At 39.0% G+C, this 25,914-nt stretch overlaps 1 protein-coding gene across 2 annotated transcripts in view; it reads left to right on the forward strand.

The window, feature by feature from the left end:
- The first annotated feature begins 1,318 nt into the window (after positions 1-1,318).
- Positions 1,319-25,914, forward strand: part of WDR70 (WD repeat domain 70) — a 298,407-nt gene continuing 273,811 nt past the window's right edge. The window contains exons 1-5 of one of the 2 annotated variants that reach the window (XM_045079485.1): positions 1,319-1,463; positions 1,559-1,624; positions 4,851-4,934; positions 13,178-13,298; positions 18,127-18,322. In XM_045079485.1, coding sequence (XP_044935420.1) covers positions 1,439-1,463; positions 1,559-1,624; positions 4,851-4,934; positions 13,178-13,298; positions 18,127-18,322 — 492 coding nt within the window. In that variant the 5' untranslated portion in view covers positions 1,319-1,438. Of the gene's footprint in view, positions 1,464-1,558; positions 1,625-4,850; positions 4,935-13,177; positions 13,299-18,126; positions 18,323-25,914 lie in introns of those variants that run through there. The other variant, XM_045079486.1, reaches the window with a different exon arrangement.

Below are 25,914 nucleotides of genomic sequence, written 5' to 3' on the forward strand. Positions count from 1 at the left end.
GTGCACAAGCAGGTGTAGGGGCAGAGGCAGAAGGAGAGGGAGAAGCCGACTGCCTGCTGGGCAAGGGAGCCCCATCCAGGACTCCATCCCAGGACCCTGAGATCATGAACTGAGCTGAAGGCAGACACTTAACCGAGTCACCCAGGCGCCCCTAGAGAATTTTTTTTTTTTTAAAGTAGGCTCCACTCCCAGCATGGAGCCCAACACAGGGCTTGAACCATGATCCTGAGATCAAGACCTGAGCTGAGATCAAGATTCAGGCACTTAACCAAATAAGCCAAATGCCCTTAGCGCATTTTTGCCAATCTTAGCTACACAGGCTTCTGTGTACTTTTTAGTCATGTAGTAAATACTATTTTTTTTTCCTTAAAATATACTCAAAGGGTGGATAACTGTGAGCATTTCCTCATAGAAAAGGACAAAATGCTAAGAGGGAGTTTTTTGGTTTTTCTTCAGAATTCTGTGAGGACTGTGTCACCTTGGCAGTAAATGCATCTTAAAAATAAAGGGTGTTCACAAAAATGTATGAGATCTTGACATCTGCAACAACGTGGATGGACCCAGGGAGGCTTCTGCAAACTGAAATAAGTCCGACAAAGACAAAGATCATATAATTTTACTGATATGTAGAGTCTAAGAAACACACACACACTCAAAAGGAAGAAACAGACCCATAAATACAGAGAACAAACTGATGGTTGCCAGAGGGAGGAGGATGGGCAAAATAGGGGCAAGGGAGAGGGAAGACATAGGCTTCCTTCCAGTCCTGGAATGAATTGGTCCTGGGTATAAAAGGTACAGGATAGGGGATCCAGTCAAGGGTATTGTAATAGTGTAGTATGGTGATAAATAGTAGCTCCCCTCATGGGCATAATATATAGACTTGTTGAATCACTATGTTGAATGTCTGAAACTAATGTAGCATTGTGTCAACTGTACTTCAATACAAAACAAATCAAGGGAAGACAAAACAAAACACCTCCCCAGGGGATACTAATACGCAGCGGAGACTGAGAAATACTGCCTAAGGGTGGGTATCCACGGGATTTACTTGTTGCTTGTAGGACCTGTATACTCTTTCTTTTTCTAAATGCTTATTATACCAATCATATATAATAACTGAACAAAATGTAGGGAAAAAAAGAAGGGAGGGAGGGACGGAGGGAGGTAGAAAGAGAAAAAGATAAGGGTGCTGACACAAACTACGTAATGTTTCCAGCCAGTGGGTGGAGTAAGTAGGTGATCTCGGCGGCGCTTATGCCCCGCCAACCCGGTAGGGCGGCGCAGCTCCGGGGACCGCCATCCCCTCGCGGAAGGCGACGCTCTTGGCCTTCGCCGCGGCGTCTCTCCAAGGCGATACTTCCTGTTGGTTTTGCCTCGAGTCTTCCGCAGGTGTTTGTGCTGTGGCTGTGGCTAGATCTGCGGTGGGCGGCTTGCCATGGAGCGCCCGGGGCCCAGCGAAGGTAGGTTCCGTGGGGGCGATGCCAGGCAGGGCGGGGAGGGCTAGGGGTCGCCGGCGTCGCCGCACTAACGAGGTCTCCTCCTCCTCTTGCCCCAGTGACAGGCTCAGACGCGTCCGGACCGGATCCGCAGCTGGCGGTCACCATGGGCTTCACGGGGTTCGGTGAGTGACCGTCTTAACGCTTAGCCCCGTCTCCTTTTGCAGGGCTTTTAAGACCGGCAGGTTGAGAGAGGAGACCCAGCTGGCACCTCTGGTCCGCACGCTCCGCTGCACCAAGCCCTGGTTACTTGCGCTCTAGTGTATGCCTTGCCATTTCTCCGTAGTCTCTTTCCCATCCGCTAATTCTTGCTTGACTGTTGGGACCCGCTAAGGTGACGCTTATGGGAAGGCTTGTGGGAAAGATAGCTTTGTGACCTATGCTGTGGAGGTGTTGGTTCGTGGAGGGAGTTGTCTTTTTGTGTCCTGAGGCTGAGAGCTAACCATTGACTGTGGTCTGCAGTGAGATGGCCTTTCTGGCAACAAGTGGTGCATTGAGTGATAATTATGAGTTACTAAATCCTTTTAGATTAAAGCCTTTCTTCCCTGGAATTGTCACTTCAGTCTCTCTGTAGAGTCTTGCTGTGAGATAAAGAAGAACATTTCAAACAGAGATGTAGTCATCTGTTGAAAACATCCTGCTTGTAAGAAACAAATGTAAATCTTCTTCCCATTTCTCTTGGGTCCTGGATGGAACAAATATCAGGCTGTTATTTCCAGGTCTCTTGTTGGTGTTCATATGCCCATTTATTATGGTAATGTCTTCTGCCACATTTTTACCCATAGCTGGTCGGGTTTGCAAATATACTATATAGTTATGTATTACTATAGTATTTCGTTTTGTCGGTCTTTAAAAATGATTTTATTTATTTGCCAGAGAGAGAAAGAGAGAGTGAGCAAGCACACAAGCAGGGGGAGTGGCAGGCAGAGGAAGAAGCAGGCTCCCTGCAGAATAAGGAACCCGAGGCCGGGCTCCATCCTGGGACCATGGGATTATGAACTGAGGTGAAGGCAGATGCTTAACCGACTGAGCCACCCAGGTGTCCCTATACTATTTAATTTTGTTTCAGTTCTTTAAAATAGTTTCCTCCCTAATTTCAAAAGTAACACAAATTAATAGCAGAAAATCTGAAAAACAAATAAGGAAGAAGTAAAATCCTTAATTGCATGATCTAGAAATCAAGACTTAGAAGTTATTTTTCTATTCTTCCCTGTTGTATATTTATCAAGAAAGTTAAGATCATATGTATGTACAATTTTATGTTATTCTTAATTATGTATTTTAATTCTTAATACTTTGAGGATTTTCCATATTATAACGTGCTCTTCCAAAACATTTTTTTTTTTAAAGATTTTATTTATTTATTTGACAGAGAGAAATCACAAGTAGATGGAGAGGCAGGCAGAAAGAGAGAGAGAGGGAAGCAGGCTCCCCGCCAAGCAGAGAGCCTGATGCGGGACTCGATCCCAGGACCCTGAGATCATGACCTGAGCCGAAGGCAGCGGCGTAACCCACTGAGCCACCCAGGCGCCCCCCAAAACATTTTTAATGGCTGGATAGTACATTTAATAGAAGTGTCATAATTTTGGCCTACATAGTTTCTAATTCTAACTTCTATTACTAATACTAAAAAGAATATCTTTATGAATAAAACTTTCTTTTTATAAAGAAGAATTTCCATAGGATAAATTTCTAAAGAAGGGACTATAATAAAAATATATTAAAAAGTAACCAAAAACATTGGATATATATCTTTTTTAATTTTTTAATTTTTAAAAATTTATTTATTTATTTATTTTTTAAATTTATTTTTTAAGCAGGCTTCCCAGCCAGTGTGGAACCCAACCTGGGGCTTGAACTCATGACACTGAGATCAGGAGTCCTATGCTTAACTGACTAAGCCACCTAGGTGCTCCTGGGTATATATCTTTTAAAATTAATTGATACAGGGCGCTTGGGTGGCTCAGTGGGTTAAAGCATCTGCCTTTGGCTCAGGTCATGATCCCAGGGTCCTGGGATCCAGCCCTGCATTGGGCTCTCTGCTCAGCAGGGAGCCAGCTTCCTCCTCTCTCTCTGTCTGCCTCTCGCCTATTTGTGATCTCTATCTGTCAGATAAATAAATAAAATCTTTAAAATTAATTGATACATTTTGTCATAATGCCCTTCAGAAAGATTGTTTCATTTTATACCAAAGTCAGTATTATGTAAGAATGACATTTTTACCATATTCTTACTAACATTATTATTTTAATAACATTATTATTTTTTTTTAAAAGGCAGTGAAAACAAATATAATATTGCTTCCAAGCCCATTCACATTGTTGTCAGAATTTAGTTTCTTGGGCGCCTGGGTGGCTCAGTGGGTTAAGCCGCTGCCTTCGGCTCAGGTCATGATCTCAGAGTCCTGGGATCGAGTCCCGCATCAGGCTCTCTGCTGAGCAGAGAGCCTGCTTCCCTCTCTCTCTCTGCCTGCCTCTCCATCTACTTGTGATTTCTCTCTGTCAAATAAATAAATAAAAAATCTTTAAAAAAAAAAAAAAAGAATTTAGTTTCTTGTGGTTTTAGGGATGAGGCCTCTGTTTCCTTAATTGCTGTCAGGTGGGAATCTCCGCTTCTTTTTTTTTTTTTTTTTTTTTTTAGTTTTTATTTATTTATCTGACAGAGAGATCACAAGTAGGCAGAGAGGCAGGCAGAGAGAGAGAGGGAAGCAGGCTCCCCGCCGAGCAGAGAGCCCGATGCGGGGCCCGATCCCAGGACCCCAAGATCTTGACCTGAGCCAAAGGCAGCGGCTTAACCCACTGAGCCACCCAGGCGCCCCGGAATCTCCGCTTCTTAAGGTGCTTGCATTACTGTCGTCATCTGAAAACTCCAGCTAGTATTTCCAGTCCGTCTCACACTTCACATCTCTCTGACTTTAGCTGCATCTGTTCTGCTTCTTTGCTTGTAGGGTCATCTGTGATTAGACAGGGCCAACTAGGATAATCTGTTTTGAAGTCCATAACCTTAATTAGATCTACAAAGTCTTTTTTGTCCTGTAATGTAACATATTCCCGGGTTCCAGAGATTAGGGTATGAACATTCTCCATTCTGCCTATGACCAGTGTTGTAGATTTCAGGGGTAGAGTCCAGGTATATTAAAGGAGGATGGGAAATTCGACCTATTAATGATGAGACTGTCATTAAAATTTTCCTGGGAAGTAAACTCTTTCTTCCTAGGTATTTTTCTTATAGCCATGCTATAAATTAAACAGACTAAATGAATATCAACTGTTTAATAAGTGTTTATGGATTACCTAATGTTTGGCCAGCTTAATGCAAGAAGATCACAGTTTGCTACTTATTTCTGTTTAGGAAAAAAAGCTCGCACATTTGATTTGGAAGCAATGTTTGAACAAACGCGAAGAACAGCTGTGGAAAGAAGTCGGAAAACATTGGGTAAGAAGTTCAGTTATGGCTCTTTTTTTTTTTTTTTTTTTTTAAGATTTTTTATTTATTTATTTGACAGAGAGAAATCACAAGTAGATGGAGAGGCAGGCATAGAGAGAGGGAAGCAGGCTCCCTGCCGAGCAGAGAGCCCGATGCGGGACTCGATCCCAGGACCCTGAGATCATGACCTGAGCCGAAGGCAGCGGCTTAAACCACTGAGCCACCCAGGCGCCCCAGTTATGGCTCTTTAATTGGTATAAATGTTGTATATGCCTTACACAAGTATGTTGACAGTTACTATTAGGCTGAAAAAAAATTCAGAGCAGTTAAAAGACCAAATGTGCTGGTTCCTTTGGAAGCAGAGGTTATTATTATTATTATTATTTTAGAATGGTAAAAGTTGCATCTAAGTAGGATAAGAAAGTCTGAATGCTAAAAATCTTTTTGAAGGCAATTCTGCTATGAACAAACAGGGATTCTAAATTAATTTATAAGAATCAAAATAACAGTTTCTTTATTACCTCTCCTTCCACCTGTATCTGATTTTCACTTCATTTTTTTCTTTTCCTGCTTACAGCGGAACCAGTATTTGGAAGGCTGGGCGAGAGGTGGCTCTGAGAGCTGTGTACACCACTGACTGTTGACTCAGACAGTATAGAAAATTGAGACATACAGTGAATGTGGCTGCTCCTGTTGAACCCTTGCACTAATAAGTTGTATCAGACATGTAATGAAGGCCTTAATTTCCAGACTGTCTGGTGTGATAGCAGGTGGTCGGCAATTCTGGGTACCACCTTAGGGTCTTCCAAGTAGACTGACTCCTCTACTGCTTTCTTGTTTTTTTTTTTTTTTTTTAAGATTTTATTTATTTATTTGACAGAGAGAAATTACAAGTACACTGAGAGGCAGGCAGAGAGAGAGAGAGAGAAGGAAGCAGGCTCCCCGCTGAGCAGAGAGCCCGACGCGGGACTCGATCCCAGGACCCTGAGATCATGACCTGAGCCGAAGGCAGTGGCTCAACCCACTGAGCCACCCAGGCACCCTGCTTTCTTGTTTTTTTGATCTTTGTTTTTTTTAAAAGATTTTATTTAATTTTCAATTTTTCAAAATATTTTATTTCTTTATTTGAGAGAGAGAATGAGAAAGAGAGAGAGAGAGTATGAGAAGAGGGAGGGTCAGAGAGTGAAGCAGACTCCATGCCAAGCAGGGAGCCTAATGCCGGACTCCAGGATCATGATGTGAGCCAAAGGCAGTCGCCTAATCAACTGAGCCACCCAGATAGGAGATTTACATAAGAGAAAGCGCACAAGTGGGGAGAGTGGAAGGCAGAGGGAGAAGGAGATGCAGACTCCCCACTGAGTAGAGAGCCCAATGTGGGACTCAATCCCAAGACCCTGGTATCATGACCTGAGTGGAAGGCAGATGCTTAACGGACTGAGCCACCCTGGTGCCCTTCCATTGCTTTCTTTGGATAAGACTCAGATCATTCTTTCACTGAAAAGATGGATGTATCTTGATAGCACAAAAGGGGCTAGAAATCAGAGACAGGACTTCTGGAAAAATTTAAGTGACTATCCTGGCAATTGTCCTTTTTGGTTTTAAAATGATAAACTATATAGCAGTAATAGCTAATATTTGGAAAATGCGCTTGTTGTGAAATTTTTCGGTCTTTGGAAGAATAAGGTTTTTTTTTTGTGGTGAGAAGCCAACCTACTATTTTTTAGAAAGAACTGTCATTAATAACATGTTTCAAACACATACAAAAGTATAGTAATGAACTCCTATCACACAGATTTAAGAACTATAATAATGCACAGCTGGTGTTATTTCCATTTTCTTCCCCTGTCAGATTATTTTGTTACAAAGCTGAGACACATTATTTCACCCATGAATACATTAGTATGTGTCTTTAAGAGATAGTGATCCTTTAAAAAACTTAACTGAAATACCTCTACCACACTTAAAAATATTAAATAATATCATCAGACAAAATGCAAAGACATGCTACTACTTGAGGCATATTTATACATTCTTTAACCACTTAATTTTAAAATTTACGCTTTTTAGTTAGTGCTTATACTCTTAGAGTATAGCTCTCTTGAATTTAACCTCTTTCAGCTTGTGATAACAAAACACTTGGAACAGAGACTGTCTGTTCACCTAAGTAAGTTTTATAGTTCCCTGTACCATGCCTTGCAGGATAAGTTCTCAATATATACTTGAGAAGATTGAATTTAGAACTCTAATACTGCCTTCTAAAAAATAAATTCTGCTTTTTTGGAGAATGTTTTAAAATGGTCTCACCCGTTTTATAGAACTTGGGATTTGGAGTTGAAGGACCTGGGTTTGAGGGTCAGCTGCACATCCTACTATTTTCTTTTTTATTAACATATAATGTATTATTAGCCCCACGGGTACAGGTCTGTGAGTTGCCAGGTTTATACACTTCACAGCACTCACCATAGCACATACCCTCCCCAATGTCCATAAACCAACCACCCTCTCCCTACCCCGCAAACCCTCAGTTTGTTTTGTGAGATTTTGAGTCTCTTATGGTTTGTCTTCCTCCCGACCCCATCTTGTGGCATAGTACCCTTTAAACAGTAAAGTACTTTGAAAACAATTACTTTTCACGCCTACATTTTTTCTTAGCAAAGCATGTGTGCATTTAGCACATAAGGGGAATTATAATGAACAGTTACTAGATTTTTAAAATTTGAAAAATCATCGGAAGACCAAGTTCTCCTGTGATATTTGTGGATGAATTAAATATATTGAACTTTCTTTCTTTTTTTTTTTTTTTTAAGATTTTTAAAATTTATTTTGAGAGCGTGAGTGAGTAAGAGAAAACATGAGAAGGTGGAAGGTCAGAGGGAGAAGCAGACTTCTGTGGAGCTGGGAGCCCAAAGTGGGACTCGATCCTGTGACTCCAGGATCATGACCTGAGCCAAAGGCAGTTGCTCACCTGACTGAGCCACCCAGGCGCCCATGTTGAACTTTCTTGATTTAGTATTATATTCTTGGACTTGGACCACTGGTTTTTACCCCGATCTAAACACATGAATCCAAAGTTTCACTTGTTTTTCTTGAAAGTTCAAAAATGGAGATATGTGCATTCTGTATCTCGTGATTGTTTTGGAGTCTTTCTGAGGGCATGACATTAGGCTTGCGGAAAATAAGAACTGTGAATCATCCCTCCCCTTCCCGCCCCATGGTCCCTTTTAATAGCAAGTTTGTCTGTGTATATGAATATGAACTGTTTTCGTTGGTAAATGCTCTCATAGAAAGGATGAATTACTATAAATCCCTAATAAAGTATGCATCATTTTAAATGTCAGGAAATAATTGTGTAAGTGGTTTTTTTAAAGTATTTTGATTTTCTGGTGTTTTTTTTTAAAGATTTTATTATTTATTTGAGAGAGAAAGAGCACAAGGGAGCATGAGTGGGGTGAGGGGCAGAGGGAGAAACAGGCTCTCCACTGAGCAGGGAGCCTGAAACAGGACTTAATTCTGGGACTCTGGCATCATGGCCTGAGCTGAAGGCAGATGCTTAACTGAGCCACCCAGGGGCCTCTAAAGTGTTTTATTTTTCTGAAAGCTCTAGGAAGTATGTCTAGGACATATGAAAGACATAGGTTCTTTTTAAAGCTATAATACTATGAGGAGATAAATGGAGAAGAAAAATTTATTCAAATGCTTATTTTGGGTGTGCGTGTATTTGTTAAAAATTATTAGGGAGAGGATAACAATATATGTTTATAAAAAATAAAAAATTATATTAAAAAAATTATTAGGGAGAAAGAGCACACGAGTGAGTGCATGCAAGGGGGAGGGGCAGAGGGAGTGGGAGAAGTAGAATCCTGCTTAGTAGGGACTGGGGGGGGCTCCCCCCCCCCCCCCCGCCTACCCAGGGCTCAATCCCAGGACCCTAAGATCCTGACCTGAGCAAAGACAGAGGCTTAACTGACTGAGCCACCCAGGTGTCCCTAGGTATACCTGTGCTTTAGATGGATTTATGAGCCTTGTCTATGGTAGGATAGGAAACAACATCTTTGAAAAAACGGTTAAAATAGGATTTGAAGATTTATTTATTTATTTATTTGACAGAGAGAGAGATCACAAGTAGGCAGAGAGGCAGGCAGAGAGAGAGAGGAGGAAGCAGGCTCCCCGCTGAGCAGAGAGCCCGATGTGGGGCTCGATCCCAGGACCCTGGGATCATGACCTGAGCCGAAGGCAGAGGCCCAACCCATTGAGCCACCCAGGCGCCCCTTAAAATAGGATTTGAATATGATTTTAAGTGATCCTGAAAAGAAAACCTGTCCCAGAGATTTTAGAAATTAGAAAAGCTTAAAGAGTTGTGTGTGTATGTGTACCTGAAATGGTCTTCCTACCTGGTTAAATCCTACCTTATCTTTTAAGGCCTCACACATATTTTACTTTTTCTAGGGATTTTTTTGAAAAACTGTCTGGACATAATAATTGTTCCCTGCCTTTATATCTGTAACACTTTAAGGAATACTATAAATTTTCTCCTAATATTTTTCACATATTGAGGATAAGAACCTTGTTTTCACATTTATACTGTAAGTATAAGCCTAGTAGAGCTTAGTACATAATAGTTACGTCCCTAAATATTTAATGGAGAAATGTAATTAATGTACTTAAAATGTTCATATTTTTTAAAATTTCCTAGTATTTTGGCATTAAATATTTTGAATTTAGGTTTACATGAAATTGGTAAGCTAGTGAATTGTTTTGTAAGTTAGAGTAACAAAAACATTTAGCAAGGTTTAAGTTTCATGATGAGAAAACATTTATTCTAGCTTATATTTACGATGAGAAAACATTTATTCTAGCTTATATTTACGGTAATTTTATTTCCTTTACGTTTTATTTTAAGTCTCATTTCTTTAAGTTAAGTGATTGCTGTAATGATTGGCTCTGAGATTTTTATATGCCAAATTATATTCCTTTGACTCTGCAATTTGTGTGAATGAGCCCAGATGAGAGATGGTACTTTTGGGTAGTTTGCTGTTACCTAGACAAATATTGCATACATGTGGAGAAGCTTTTCAGAAACGGCTATCCAAAAATTGGTAACTGAAAGTAGAATAATAAAATGAGGTGTTTGGAAGAATAAAATTAGGTGTTGGATAGTAGGTTAATTCACTTTGGTTAAGGGAAGATACAGAGCATTTTTACAGTGCTGACAGTGTACTTGGTTCCACATTTGATGAAAATGCATGAAATGGTACCCTTTGTCGGGAGTTCTCTCTCTCTCTGAAAAATAAATAAATAAATAAATAAATAAAATCTTAAAAAAAAACCCTGATACATAGTAAACGCCATGTATTAGCTGATGTAATATTTGTTAAACTAAGGTTGTTATTATAAGGTAGTTATTTGGGGCGCCTGGGTGGCTCATTGTGTTAAGCCGCTGCCTTCGGCTCAGGTCATGATCTCAGGGTCTGGGATCGAGCCCCGCATTGGGCTCTCTGCTCAGCGGGGAGCCTGCTTCCTCCTCTCTATCTGCCTGCCTCTCTGCCTACTTGTGATCTCTCTGTCAAATAAATAAATAAAATCTTTAAAAAAAAAAAGGTAGTTATTTGCAAAGAAGTCATAGAGGACCTAATTAAAAATGACTCAAATAAGAAAAATTTAGTGTTACACATGAAAAGAGCCCCGGAATGGGGCTCTTCCATATTCTGAGTCCTGGCATGAGGAACATTTAAGTTTTCCCCCCTTTTTCTGCTTTGCCAGTTTTAGGTTATTGGCTTGTTTTAAACTGACTGCACTCATCACCCAAAATTATAAGTGAAATTTTGTTACAAGCAGATGACCACCTCCACAGGCTGAAAGGATACTGTTCTGTATATCTTTTTTTTTTTTAGTAGTAAGAAAACCTTTCTCACATGTTCCTCCAGTTGACTTTTTATATCTTATAGGCTGGTGTTAGTGTGGAAAGTTAGTTCCAAAATACAGCCACTGGCAAGAGCAATAGAATGGACTTGGAATCAAGCTTTACCCCTTTGGGCAGGGAGGGGCCCAGCATCTGCTGAAGCACCTGCTTCCTCTTACCTGGAGAAAGCTGTGGTTTTTCCTAGCAAGGGGAAAAGGAAGAAATGGCTGCTGTATAGGAAGCTAATAATGTATGCCTAGATATTGTTCACTGATTAAGGTCAGAAATGCCCCAAGACCAGAGCCTAGGATTAAGTGTCCAAGTGTGGTTTCGCCCCCACCCCCCTGGCCCCCCAGCCCCTCAACCTCTCCCCTCTCACCCTGGAGGGTATGGAGGGATTGACTGGAGAAGCAGGATGATGGTAGGAGCCATGCAGGCTTTCTCTTCTATTTAGACATTATCTTCTTTATTTTAATTTTTTTTCAACCTCAGCATCAGAGTGCAGAATTACCTAACTCACCCACCTTAGCCCAGCGGTGAGCATAAAAAATACCAGCATGAGCTAGTGTTTGCCTTTCCTCATCCTGTAGTGTTATCTCCCCTGTTTGACATAAAAGGCTATGTAGTTACTTGTCCATGTATGTTTGTTATCTTCTTATTTCTTATCCTCCATATCCTATCAACAAAAGACCCTAAAGAGTACAACATTCCAATTAATAAGTGCCTTGTGATATGGTTTAACTTTAGGTGTATTGTTTTTCATTATTAAGAAAAAAAATGTTAAAGATTATCTCAGGCCGTTGAGGATGGTAGCAGTTGAGAACAAGTTAAGTAACTCAGTTCTTTTCTGTGTGCCCTCCAATTGTAGAGTGACAATGTCAGAGAAAAAAGATCAAATTTCTTTGGATAATTTTTTTTTTGTCTTTCCAAGGTAAATAACTCTAGAAATCTGAAATTTTCTCAAGATTTTTGTGGGAAGTCCCTTACCACAAATCCAGAGGGGAAAATCAGAAATGAACAAAATTCTGAGTTTATAGTTTAAAATATATTAAAAATAAAAAGTGAAGTTACCTAAAGTCTTACCTTTGGACACTTTATTTTTTACTTGTCACCTTCCACGTCTTTTTATTTTATTTACTTAATTCATTAATTAATTTAAATATTTTATTTACTTATTTGAGAGAGAGAGCAAGAGAGAGCACAATTGGGAGCGGGGAGAGGGAGAAGCACACTCCCTCTTGAGCAGGGAGCCTGACTCAGGGCTTGATCCCAGGGTGCTGGGATCACAAACTGAGTCAAAGGCAGATGCTTAACTGACTGAGTCACCCAGGTGCCCCTCTTTTTATTTTTAAAATATTTTTATTTATTTTTAAAGATTTTATTTATTTGGCAGAGAGAGATCACAAGTAGGCAGAGAGGCAGGCAGAGAGAGAAGAGGAAGCAGGCTCCCCAAGGAGCAGAGCGCCCTATGTGGGGCTGGATCCCAGGACTGTGGGATCATGACCTGAGCCTAAGGCAGAGGCTTTAACCCACTGAGCCACCCAGGCGCCCCTAAGATTTTATTTTTTTAAAATATTTTATTTACTTATCTGACAGATCACAAGCAGGCAGAGAGGCAGGCAGAGAGAGAGGGGGAAAGCAGGCTTCCCACCGAACAGAGAGCCCAATGCGGGGCTCAATCCTGGGATCATGACCCAAGCTAAAGGCAGAGGCTGCAACCCACTGAGCCACCCAGGCCCCCTTTTAAGATTTTATTTTTAAGTAATCTTTCTACCCCATGCGGGGCTCAAACCCACAACTCTGAAGTCAAGTGTCACGTGCTTTAGTGACTAAGCTAGTCAGCTGCCCCGTTAGATAGTGCCGTGTCATTCACATACTATTCACATGTTAATTTTGCTTAGCTTGTCTGTTATTATTTTCCCAGATTTAAATATTTTCCATCACTATTTTTATTGGTTGTATTAAATTAATTAATTGTTTAAAGATTTTATGTATTTGTCAGAGAGATACAGAGCTCAAGGACGGGGAATGGCAAGGAGAGGGAGAAGCAGACTCACTCCTGGGCAGGGAGCCTGACTGGGGACTCGATTCTAAGCCTCTGAGATCATTGCCCTGGCCAACGGTAGACGCTCAACCGATTGAGCCACCCACATGTCCCTGTTGGCAGGATTTTATGTTGATATACAGTGGTTCAGTTATTTTCCCAATCTGGGTACTTAGGTTGATAAGTTTTTGCTGTTACTGGCATTACTTTAAATTACATCACTTTGGCTATATTAATTTTTAGCCCTTATTGATCCTGACAAATTTTTGAAGTCATAACTATTGAAATTTTTTTTTTAAATCTTTACAGAAGCAAGAGAAAAAGAGGAAGAAATGAACAGAGAGAAAGAATTAAGAAGGCAAAATGAAGATATTGAACCAACATCTTCAGGGTCATACATAGTCAGAGATGGCTCTAAATCGTCTTCCAGGTGCTTGACTTTCTCAAAAAGATTTCATTAAACTATCATTCCCAAGTTTTTGTAAAGAAAGAGGATTAAGACTGATTTTGTTCTAAGAAACTGATTTTTTCTTTTTAAAGATTTTTAGTTCTAATTAGAGGTCAGCAAGTAAACACTATCAGATTTTAGTTTTCTCAGAAATTATGAAGCAAATGGCAGCTTCTCTTATTGGTCACCACAATTACTATGCGTTGACACAATGGGAAGCAGTCTTTTTTAGTCCTGAGAAAGGTGGTGACCTTTTCCTTGAGGGGAGAATTCCCATAATTAAAAAGAATTCTCTTGAAATTTTGTAAACCAATACACATTTTAATTTTTTATTTTTTAAAAAAGATTTTATTTATTTATTTGACAGAGGGAGAGAGATCACAAGTAGGCAGAGCAGCAGGCAGAGAGAGAGGGGGAAGTAGGCTGCCTTCTGAGCAGAGAGCCCGATGCGGGGCTCGATCCCAGGGCCCTGAGATCCCGACCTGAGCCAAAGGCAGAGGCTTAACCCACTGAGCCACCCAGGCGCCCCACTCATTTTTAAATAAATAAGAAAGTACATGTTAGTTAAGGACTTTTTAAAAAAAGATTTTATTTCTTTATTTGACAGAGAGAGACACAGTGAGAGAGGGAACACAGGCAAGGGGAGTGGGAGAGGGAGAAGCGGGCTTCCTGCTGAACAGAGAGCCTGATGTGGGGCTCAATCCCAGGACCCTGGGATCATGACCTGAACCAAAGGCAGAGGCTTAAATGACTGAGCACCCCAGGCTTTTCACTTTCTTAAATATTTTTTTAATGTAAACTTTCTGCCTCATGTAGAGCTTAAACTCATACCCCCAAGAACAGGAGTCACATTCTGTACCAACTGAGCCAGCCAGCACCACTGTCTTTTCATTTTCTCAATAATGTACTTTGGCATATTGAAGTTTTTAATTTTGATGAAGTCCAACTTACATATTTTTTCTTTTTGTTGTTTATCCTTTTGGTACCACCTTGAGAATCCATTGCCAAAGTATAGTTTGTGAAGATTTCCCCTTGTTTTTCTTTTATGAGTTTTATGGTTTTATTTATTTTTTAAATTTTTAAAAGATTTTATTTATTTGATTGGGTGGCGGGGAGCACAAGCAGGCAGAGGGAGAAGCAGACTCCCTGCTGAGCAGGAGAGCCCAGTGTGGGGCTTGATCCCAGCACCCTGGGGTCATGACCTGAGCCGAAGGCAGATGCTTTATTTGATTGAGCCACCCAGGCACCTGAAGAGATTTATGGTTTTACCTCTTATATTTTGGTCATTGATTCATTTTGAGTTAATTCTGATATGGTGTGAGGTAGGAGTCCAACTTTTTTTTTTTGGTGCGGGGTGGCTTTGGCTTATCTTGGTGATTCCAGTATGTAATGTGGGGTATGATTCCAGAGTAGTTTGCTATTTTATATTATGGATGTTCAGTAGTCATTACAGGGTGGTCATCTTCTTTACTATCTTTAAATGCATACTTGATGTTATTTACAAATTATTTCTTATGATAATTTGAATTTGGTTCTGGAATTCCTCTTCCTTTCATTCAGTCCTATATATTTTAAACAAATTTCAGGTTAGTTTTTTTCCTTTGTGATATATTAAGAGTCTGTTTCACAAAGCATACAAATAATTTTTTTTTGAGATTTTATTTTCTTAATTAATCTCTACAACCAGTATGGCGCTTGAACCCGCAGCCCTGAGGTTGAGAGTTGCATACCCCACCAAATGAGGCAGCAAGGCACCCCCACAAAACATATAAATAATTAAAAAAAATATCTATAGTGTTGTTAAAATTTGTTTTAGAGGAAGTCATCTAAAACTACTACTTTTCTTGGATTTAAAGAAATGGTGTACGGATGGAAGTACTATTTACACATCAAAAGCTGGAAAGAATTATGTCATTTATTCTATGAAACATAGCTACAGGATAGGAAAGAAGTATTCATATACTCCAAATCTGCAAAGTAGGAATTGTTTAGACATTTGCATTTCCTCTAAAGAAATTAGTACCAGTGGCGCCTGCATGGCTTCTATTGGTTGGGTGTCTGCTTTCGGCTCAGGTCATGATCCTAGGGTCCTGGTATCAAGCACCAACTTAGGCTCCCAGCTCAGTGGGGAGCCTGCTTCTCCCTCTCCCTTTGCCTGCTGCTCCACTTGCTTGTGCTTTCTCTCTCTGTTGAATGAATAAAATAAAAAAAAAATTAATACCAGAAAGAATGAATTTTGTTTCTGATTTAGTTCCTATATTAAATTGTACAGTTACATATTTATGCTTAACTAAACTCTCTTTCAAAAAGTCAGCTGAGGGGCATCTGGGCAGCTCAGTCATTTTAGCATCTGCCTTTTGTGATCCCGGGGTCCTGAGATCGAACCCCACATCAGGCTCCCTGCTTAGTGGGGAGTCTGTTTGTCCCTCTCCCACGGATGCTCTCCCTGCTTGTGCTTTCTCTCTCTCTCTCAAGTAAATAAACAAAATCTTAAAAAAATAAAAAGTCAGCTGAGAAAAATACTAGGTTTTAGTCCTCTGTTTTTTCTTGAGATACATATTGTTTTTTAGGCTCTGGTTCATATTTTGATAGCACATTTAATTAAGGCGTATTTTAAACATGGAATGTGTTCTGTTTTCTGTCATGGACATTTTTGGGCATAATTTCATGGACTTTGTTTTTCAGAAATTGAAACTATGTTAAAAATTGTTTATTTTCTTGGCTTGTGTATATTAGAAGCAAAAAGACAGAAATGGAACTAGAAGCTGCATAGAAGCAGATACATTCCATCCAGTTTCGTGTCAGTATTAGGACTGTCTAATCCATCATGAAATCAGTTTGGATGGTGGGTATTATGGAGGGCACTGGGTATTATATGGAGCACTGGGTGTGGTGCATAAACAATTAATTTTGGAACACTGAAAAAGAATAAAATAAAAGAAGAAAAGAAAAAAAATCAGCTTGGATTCGTTGAGTTCTCAGTTCAGTGCTTCTGAATTAGTTAAGTCATTTAAAGCATAGGTGCTAAGTGTTAACATTTTAGTTTAGAACTCTCTGTGCTCTGAATAATTTTGCATTAAGAAAGTGTGATTTCTAAACTAGTATAGTTTGGAATTTGTGACTTAATGACAAGGGAGAAAATTTTGGAGTGTGACTACTCTAATAAAAATCTATTCAGTCATTCAACTGTGATTTGTTGAACATCTGTTGTGGGTTAGGCACTACTTTCAGCATTGGGGCTATAGTAATTAGCAAGTCAGATGAGATCTCTGAGCTCATATTGTTGTCGGGTATCTGAGGAGATGGATAACAGATTATAAACAACTAAGTAACCAATTATATAAGATAATTTAGTGAGGTGTATGATAAAAATAACCTAAGTAAAGTAATGAAGACAGTGGTGACTGATAGGGCTGTGTTTGAGAAAGCAGAAAGTGGGCACCATAAGGCCTCTTTGAGGACACCTGAATGAAGAGAAGGAGGCCATTTAACAATCAGTTCCAGCAGAGGGGACTGCAAGTTCAAAGACACTCATGCTGGATCAAGCTTAACCTGTTTAGTTTGAAAGAAAGCCTATGGGGCTGGAGCACAGTGAGCTAAGCCATTGCAAAAACAAGAAATTCCCTTTGTGGAGGTTTGCTTGCTCCAAACAAAGGTAGTAACCTTTGTATATGGATAGCATGTATGTATGTATTCCCTTCAATAGTGAACGTAGATGAGTATCCGTGGATATTGGGTGCCTGTTACATGTCAGGCATCATTTAGGTGCTAGAGAGAGCAGTGAACACATATGAGAAATATTTAGTAGATGGCAATAATACTTTGAATTTTATAAAATATTTGATATGTTAATTGTTGTAATTAGGAATGTAATTCTCAACCCTTTGGGGTTGTTTAGGAGGGATGGTGGATGGTGGTGACTTTCAGAATGCCTAGAGGAGTGTGATAGAGACTTTAGAGGAAGTGTGTAATAGTTTACAGATGTGCTGGGTAGAAAAACAGTTGAGAATCATTATAATACTCTCTACAGTAAGGTAGTTTTAGAATCCAAGGGTGCTACATAGAACATTTTTAGCAACTCAGAAAACTTGAATTAAAACTGAGAAATGATTTGTATTTCAGAAAATACATTGAAACATTTTGGGAGTAATACTCACTTTCTTACATGGCTGACTGTATGCGCTCCTGTGGTAAACAGTGATTGGATTCAGATATAGTGAGCAGAAGCATTGGTTATCATGTGGTTTTCTTTCTAATGGATGTAATATTTTGTAGTTTTTCTTCCACATTCCAGTTGTTCTGCTGGCTCTTTATGAGTGAGGAGGCCCTAATGAGCCTCTAACATATAATTGCTGTGACTTTTTGTTTAGGTTAAGATAAGTAGACAAAAGAAACTTACTTACTTACTTTTTTTTTAAAGATTTTATTTATTTATTTGACAGACAGAGATCACAAGTAGGCAGAGAGGCAGGCAGAGAGAGAGGAAGGGAAGCAGGCTCCCCGCTGAGCAGAGAGCCCAATGCGGGGCTCGATCCCAGGACCCTGAGACCATGACCTGAGCTGAAGGCAGAGTCTTAACCCACTAAGCCACCCAGGTGCCCCGGAAACTTACTTTCTTAAGATAAAATAATATCTGAGTTACACATTTAATGCTTGAATTACTAATTTAACAAATTACACATATTTAATTAATTAAAACAAAAACCCAGCTGTTAAAAGGAGAAGCAGGTTTCCTAGGAGATCTGTACCATCTCTAGAGTGTGTTCTTCATTGCAGCAGAGGCAAAGAGTTTCTGTTTTTGTATTTTCAGGGATACAAGCAGCAGTGAGAGTGAAGAGAGTTCTGGTTCTTCTGATGATGAGTTAATTGGCCCTCCTTTGCCCCTTAAAATGACAGAAGAGCCAAGTAATCATATCGAGGAAGATATCCTTGGTCCTTTACCTCCACCTCTTTATGAAGAAGTAGAAGAAGAAGATGATGATGATGGTGATTCAGAGGAGGAGGAGGTAAGTGTATCAGTAGTAATGGAATAGTTCACTGGAGTAGTGTAAGGATCATTTCCCTGCTAACTGTTATTCACAAGTGAGAGCAAATAAAGAACAGTTTTGAGCTTACTACTGATAGCCCTTGTTGAAAGAACTCTAAAGGATGTACTTTAGGAACAAGGAAATATAACTCCAATAATAAATGGGCAGTAGGAAGCAATGTCTTAAAAAAAGGGGTTGACAGACATTTTGTTAAATCTACATAAGCATTGAGCATTACCACAAGCATTACTACAAGCATTACTATAAATAATAGTAATAAATTTAGGGTGATTTTTTAAAAAAGATTTTATCTATTTGAGATAGAGAACAAGCTCGTGCACATGAATGGGGGTAGGGGTAGAGGGAGAAGCAGACTTCTGGCTGAGCAGGGAGCCCCATGTGGGGTTTTATCCCAGGACCCATGAAATCATGACCTATGCCTAAAGCAGCTGCTTAACTGAATGAGTCACCCAGTTACCTTGATTTAGGGCAATTTAAAACAAAGTGGATCAAAAGTTACTGTCATCAATAATGAAATACAGGAGAGTGGAATCAGTTCATTCAGTTGGAAATCCTTCTATTATTTGGAAGGAGGCTAGAGCTATTAATTAACTTCAAATTAGTTTAAGTATGAAAGGTATAATTTTAAGAGTAATTGTCCAAAGAATAGAAATAAATTGTATAACCTCAAAATAGTAAAAGAAAACCATTGGTATACTTTGTGTATTTCACACTAGCAGTAGATCATTTTTTAATACCACTCTCCTCTGTGATAAATTATTTTCCATAATAATTGAGACGAAACAAATAATGATCAGAAAAGAAACAGCTTTTGCAAATCTGTCAGTGTCTTTACAAAATGGGCATTCTTTGCATAATCTTATTAAGTACCAGTATACCAAATTTATCAATCTGTTAATTCATTGGTAAAGAAAGGTTTTTAAAGATTTTTTAATTTATTTTAGAGAGAGATAGAGAGAGAGGAGAGCATGTGAACAGGGGAGGAACAGAGGGAGGGAGAAAGAATCTCAAGCTGATGCCATGCCAAGGGTGGAGCCCAACGGAAGGCTCCATCTCACCACCCTGATACCATGACCTGAGCAGAAACCGAGAGTGGGACTCTGAACCAGCTGAGCCAACTGGGAGTCGCAGATCAAAGAAAGCTTTCATTTTATTTATTTATTTAAAAAGTTATTTTATTTTATTTTTTTTCAGTTTTCCAAAATTCATTGTTTACGCACCACACCCAGTGCTCCATGTAATACATGCCCTTCTTAATACCCACCACCAGGCTCACGAACCCCCCACTCTCCTCCCCTCCAAAACCCAAGTTTGTTTCTCAGAGTCTGCAGTCTCTCATGGAGAAGTGAGACGGGGGAAATCAGAGGGGGAGACAAATCAAAGAAAGCTTTTAATTTTAATTTTGAAAAATATTTTTCAGTTGAAACCTGAGATGTGTGTATGTGTGTGTGTGTATACATATATATACACATACATGTATGTGTGTGTGCACGTGTATGTGAAATTAAAAAAAGAGGCACATAAGGATAAATTTGGTAGTTTCATTAAAAAATCTTGTTTCAAGATGTTATTAAAAAACAAAAAAAAAAAGAAAAAAAATCTTGTTTCATGGGGCACCTGAGTGGCTCAATCAGTTAATCGTCTGCCTTCAGCTCAAGTCCTGATCCCAGTCGAGTCCTGCATGGGCTCCCTGCTCAGTGGGGAGTCTGCTTCCCCTTTTGCCTCTCCCCCTGGCTTGTGCTCTCTCTTGATCACTCTCCCTCTCAAGTAAATAAATAAAATCTTAAAAAAAATCTTGTTTCATAATAGATTCCTGAAACTGCAATGTTGACCATTTCTTTTATTTTTAAATTTTATTTATTTTAAATTGTTATTAACATATATTATTTTTTTCAGAGGTACAGGTCAGTGATTCATCAGTCTTACACAATACACAGTACTCAGCACAATACATACCCTCCCCAATGTCCATCACCCAGACACGCCATTCCTCTATTTTTAAAAAAATTTTGATATCCATTCTAGTGGCTTTTAAAAAATACCTCTTTTCGGGGCACCTGGGTGGCTCAACATGTTGGGCCTCTGCCTTTGGCTTAGGTCATGATCTCAGGGTCCTAGGATCGAGCCCCGCAGCAGGCTCCCTGCAGTCTTCCCCTTCTCTCTCTGCCTTCTCTGCCTTCTTGTGATCTATCTCTCTCTCTCTGTCAAATAAATAGGCAAAATCTTAAAAAAAAATACCTCTTCACTAAAATATATTATATATATATTTTTTCTTACATAAAAATAAATGGCAGATTATGATAAATATTGTCATCAAATGATCTGCTTTAGAATATTGTTGGTGAAAATAATTCAGGTGTTCAAACGTTGCCCTTTTGAATTCTTCTGCCAACCTAGTCTCCCATCTTTTGTTTTTTTCTCAAAGAGTAACAGAATGGGAGGTACTCAAGTATTGTTTCTTTAATATATCAGTTTATTTTGGATCTGCTGTTTAAATGGAGAAACATGTAGTACAACAAGGATTAGAGATATGAAACTACCCTTGAAGTAAGTTTGAATGATTCTGAACCACTCAGAACATTATCTGTAAACATACATATCAGAGTATGTCTGTGCATGTATGCAGTGTGGTGCCGACTGTCTAACTGGGAGTTCTGTAAATTAACTTCAGGTAGAATACAATGTTTATTGAAAGAATAAAAATATGCCACTTTAAAGCTAATATATATTATCAAAATTCAGCACTAATCATAGTAAAAATCAATAAAAAACAAATTTCTAATCTGACATTTTTAGAATTGCCAGCAAATGGTGATAATGAAAAACAGACTCATCTTTGGATGATTTTATTACTGTTTTAAGGTTCTTTTTTTTTTTTTAAGATATATATTTTTTAAGATTTTATTTATTTGACAGAGAGGGATCACAAGTAGGCAGAAAGGCAGGCAGAAAAAGGGGAGAAGCAGGCTCCCCACTGAACAGAGAGCCTGATGCAGGGCTCAATCCCAGGAGACTAGGATCATGACCTGAGTGGAAGGCAGAGCCTTTAACCCACTGAGCCACCCAGGTGCCCCATTTTTTTTTTTTTTTAAGATTTTTATTTATTTGAGAGAGAGAAAGTGCACAAGTAGGGTGAAGGGCAGAGAGAGAACCTTTTCTCCCTCCCTTCTGCTAAGAAGGGCTCCATCCGGGGACTCAGATCATAGCCTTAGCCGAAGGCAGACACTTAACCAACTGAGCCACCCAGGTGCCCCTGTTTTAAGGTTCTTTACAGAAAATGCACCCCCTTACTGTGTGCACCACTTCCATTGCAATACTCTTAATCTGCCTCTGAAGAAGACTCAATCATTCTAGTAAAAGACAGGAAAGGAGAAAAAAGACGTAGAGGAAAATCTTGGTAAACAGAGATAGAAAAATAAGGCGGTAGGCACAAATACAGATGTATCAGTATTCGCAGTAGATGTAAGTGGACTCAAATTGCCACTTAGAGTAGATTTAAATTCTCAGAGTAGATTTAAATATTCAGATACATTCTGTTTATGAGTGATACACCTAAAACGTGATGACCAGAAAGTTGGAAAGGAAGAGAAATAAAAAATAGCAGGAAAATACTAACCAAAAGATAACTGATTAATCTTACAAAATTGACTTAAGACAAAATAATCTTTAAGTCATTATTAACCTAATTAGTCAAGTGAGTGTCATTACTTAATGCTAAAGGGAACAAGTTATCTTCCAGGAAAATTTGGCATTTCTTAATCTCTCAATCTAACACAATATATTTAAAGCAAAAATTGACAGAAATATTTATTAAACAAAAATAATTGATAGGAATAACGAGGAATAGACAAATCTACAATCATAATGGAGATTCAGAAATCCTTAAAACAAACAGTAAGAGTATCGTAGTGAACAATATGAATGCATATGTTTTCTCTACTGAACATATATAGAACCCTTATTTGATATTTTTTTCAAGCACATATGGATAAATTTAGGTTGATCATGAAATGTCAGAATATTGTGAGTGAATTTTTGTGTGCCCTCAAAATTCATGTGTTGAAGCCCTAACCCCCAGTGTGGCTGCATTTGGACATGAGACTCTTTGGAAGTAATAAAGGTTAAATTACATCGTAGGGGTGGACCCTGATCTTAAAGATTTAGTTTGCTTGTAGGAAGAGAGACACCAAAGAGCTAGGTCTGCATATAACAAAGCAAAAAGGTGGACATCTCCAAGCCAGGAGGAAAGCTCTCAGCAGAAACCAAATTACCTTGACTTTAGACGTCTGGCCTTCAGAACTGTGAGAAAATAAATTTCTGATGATTAGCTCTCTAGTTTGTGGTATTTTATTGGGTAGCCTGATTAATGCAGGTCTGCAAGGCTGACAAGAGGCTGGGAAAGAAAGAATGGAAAAAAAGAAGGGTGTTGTGAGCAGGCAGAAAATTGCTATACTGAAGGCTCTGATGTATGCAGGTGCATGTCAGGTGGTGACATGTCATGTGATTAGTGCATGGCTGAGTCTTCCTATTAGGGGTAAGTGGAAAGATGAGGCTGATGAGATCAACTCTAGAGATCAGTACACATAAGAGCAACTTTCTGGAGGGCATGGAGTTTGAATGAGCCTTGTAGAGGGTTACATTTTGTTGAGCATGGTGGGGGTCGGCCACGTCCTGTCTAGGAAGAGTAAATGGCAGGAACAAAGGCACAATTTGCGAAGTTAGATTTCAGATGATCCAGAAATCAACTTGCCTAGAATAGGAAGTTGATAAAGAAGACCAGACCTTTGATATAAAGCTGATGTGTGAGTAAACCCAAAGTGCAGCTGTGCACTTTCCTCACTTACCAAGCTGTGCTTGGGTATGGGCTCTGAAGCTTGTTTGTAAACTTTAGTCTTTCCTGGCTGTAATTCAAGCATTTCAGGAGACTATAACAGTTTTCTGTGTGTGTACGTTTTTTGGTTTGTTTGTTTTCTTTTCTTTCTTTTTTTTTTTTTTTTTTTTTTTAAAGATTTTACTTATTTATTTGGGACAAAGGGAGAGAGTGTATGAGAGAGAGAGAGCAAGCAAGCATGAGCCGGGGGTGGGAGGCAGAGAGAGAGGGAGAAGGTTCCCTGCCAAGCAGGGAGCGCAATGTGGGGCCCGTTCCCAGAACCCTGGGATCATGACCTCAGCTGAAATTAAGAGTCAGTCACTTAACTGACTGAGTCAACCAGGTGCCCCTATTTTCTGTTTTTGTTTGTTTGTTTGTCTTATAAGGTTGTATGCATGGAATCTTTTGAAAGAAAATTATTTAAGTCTTTTGATGGGTGTGCCTTTTTTGGTAAACCTAGTAAAAGAATATGCTGATAAAATAATGTGCAAAGCAAGGCTGTTGATGAATGTTCCAATAACAGCCTTAATTTTAAAGTGTACACTAATTGATAATTCAAAATTTATTAGCGTTGTTAATGGATTAACTAAGACTTTGGAAGGTAGATAAAATAGGAGTGGGAGATTTCTTATGCCAATTATGTTCCAATTCTCCTTCTGTTTCTCTTTTGGATATATATCGTAACCAGCATTTCCAGACCTAGGACAGAGATGGTGGGTAAAACAAACAGTTTGGAAACTTGGAAGTGTTGTGAATGTGGCTTCGCAGTGGCCATCTTAGATTTGGATAAATTATATTGGCCTTGAATGGAATCCTTCAGTTTTTAGACTGAAGTTTTTTTTTTTTTTTTTTTTTTTTTTAAGATTTCATTTATTTATTTGAGAAAGAGAGAGCAAGAGACAGCACAAGCAGGGGGAGGTGCAGAGGGAGAAGCAGACTCCTGCGAAGCAGGAAACCCAATGCGGGACTCAGCCCGACTCGACCTGCTGCTATATCACACCCATTTTTAGATCTTTTTATCCTTATCTCGAATTACACCTCTTAAATCATAACCATCATGGTCTGCAAAGGACTATGAATGAGTAAATTGTCTTTGAGTTGAGCCATAGCTCTGACAGTTGTTTTTATTTTATTTATTTTTATTTTTATTAAAGATTTTATTTATTTTTTGAGAGAGAGAGAGAAAGAGGAGAGAGAGCATGAGATGGGGGAATGCCAGAGGGAGGAGCAGACTCCCCACTGAGCAGGGAGCCTGATGTGGGACTCAGTCCCAGGACTCCAGGATCATGACCTGAGCCGAAGGCAGTCACTTCACCATCTGAGTCACCCGGGGGCCCCTGATAGTTGTTTTTCTTATTGAAACTGTATTACCAAGTATTGAGAGCCTAACAATCCTCTAATCTCAGTGATAGTACTTCTGGGAGTCTAACCTGAGGAAATTTAGAGAAAGCTTTATGCCCAAAAATGTTTATCACAGTACTGTGTGTAATAATGATTTTCAGAATGTGTTCCATGGGAGTGGTGGGTTGGAGCACTGGATCTCCAATCTGTTTTCATTTGAGGGAAATGATGAGAGCATGTCCATACCCCTGGTGGTATCAGGAATAATGTGAGTACGTGTCTAGTAGGAAGAGGAAAGACAAGTGAAATGTTGTGTAGTCATAAAATAGTAAACAGTCATTGAATGTGTTTAATAAGAGCTTTCAGTAGCACTAGGGAGTGATGTACAACTGTCTAAACAGTATGAGTTCAAAAATTTAAATGATACAGATGTGTGGAAAAAAGGATTTACATTGCTTGTTTCTGGATTGTGAGAATGAGGATTTTTTTATACCTAATTTTTTTTTCCTGCCTCATATTTTTCCATATTGACCATAAGATTGCCTGTGACTAGAGACAAATAATGGGGTTGCATTCAGTTAACATTTCTTCATTGTAAGCCAACTAAGATCTTAATTTAAAAATTAGAATGGATAGGGTGATGGGCATTAAGGAGGGCACTTGATGTTAATACAACTGATGAATCACTAACTTCTACCCCTGAAACTGATACTATACTATGTGTTAACTAAATTGAATTAAAATGAAAAACTAAAAAAGAGAAAAGAAAGAAAAAAAATTAGAACAGATAGAGAAAAAACTCCAAACAGAATAATATTGAACATGGAAGTAAAATACATCTTCTGTGAATAAATTCCTATCTTATCTTGTTCCAAAAAGGATTTAATGAAGTGAAGTGCTATAAGAAAGCATAAATTAGGAAGCATGAAGGAAAATAGAAAAGCAAGGGACATAAAAAATTAACATAAATCATAGGAAGCAGAGTTCTAAATATTTGCTAACAGGTAGACCACAAAACCTAGTCACCATGATTGGTTACTTTCTTTCTCTCCTGTCCCACATCCATTCATTGTAAGTCTCATTAGATCTCTCTCCAGCCAGATTGCTCCTTTTCTGGCCATCTCTATTACTACCACCTTAGTGAATCTAGGATCACTACAATGGCAGTAGCCACTTAGATTGTCTCCCAGCTTCCAGTGTTAACTGGAGTATTATAATAGTGATCCAGGCAATAAAAAGAAGTAACATATAGATACAGGGAAATGATGTAGAGTAGTATTTAAGAGAATGGATTTTGGAGCCACATGGAGCTTTCAGTTTCAAGCTGGTTACTTCTCTT

Source organism: Mustela putorius, unplaced genomic scaffold, assembly GCF_011764305.1.
Source record: "Mustela putorius furo isolate JIRA1106 unplaced genomic scaffold, ASM1176430v1.1 tig00000407_pilon_pilon_pilon, whole genome shotgun sequence".
NCBI classification, from domain to species: domain Eukaryota; kingdom Metazoa; phylum Chordata; class Mammalia; order Carnivora; family Mustelidae; genus Mustela; species Mustela putorius.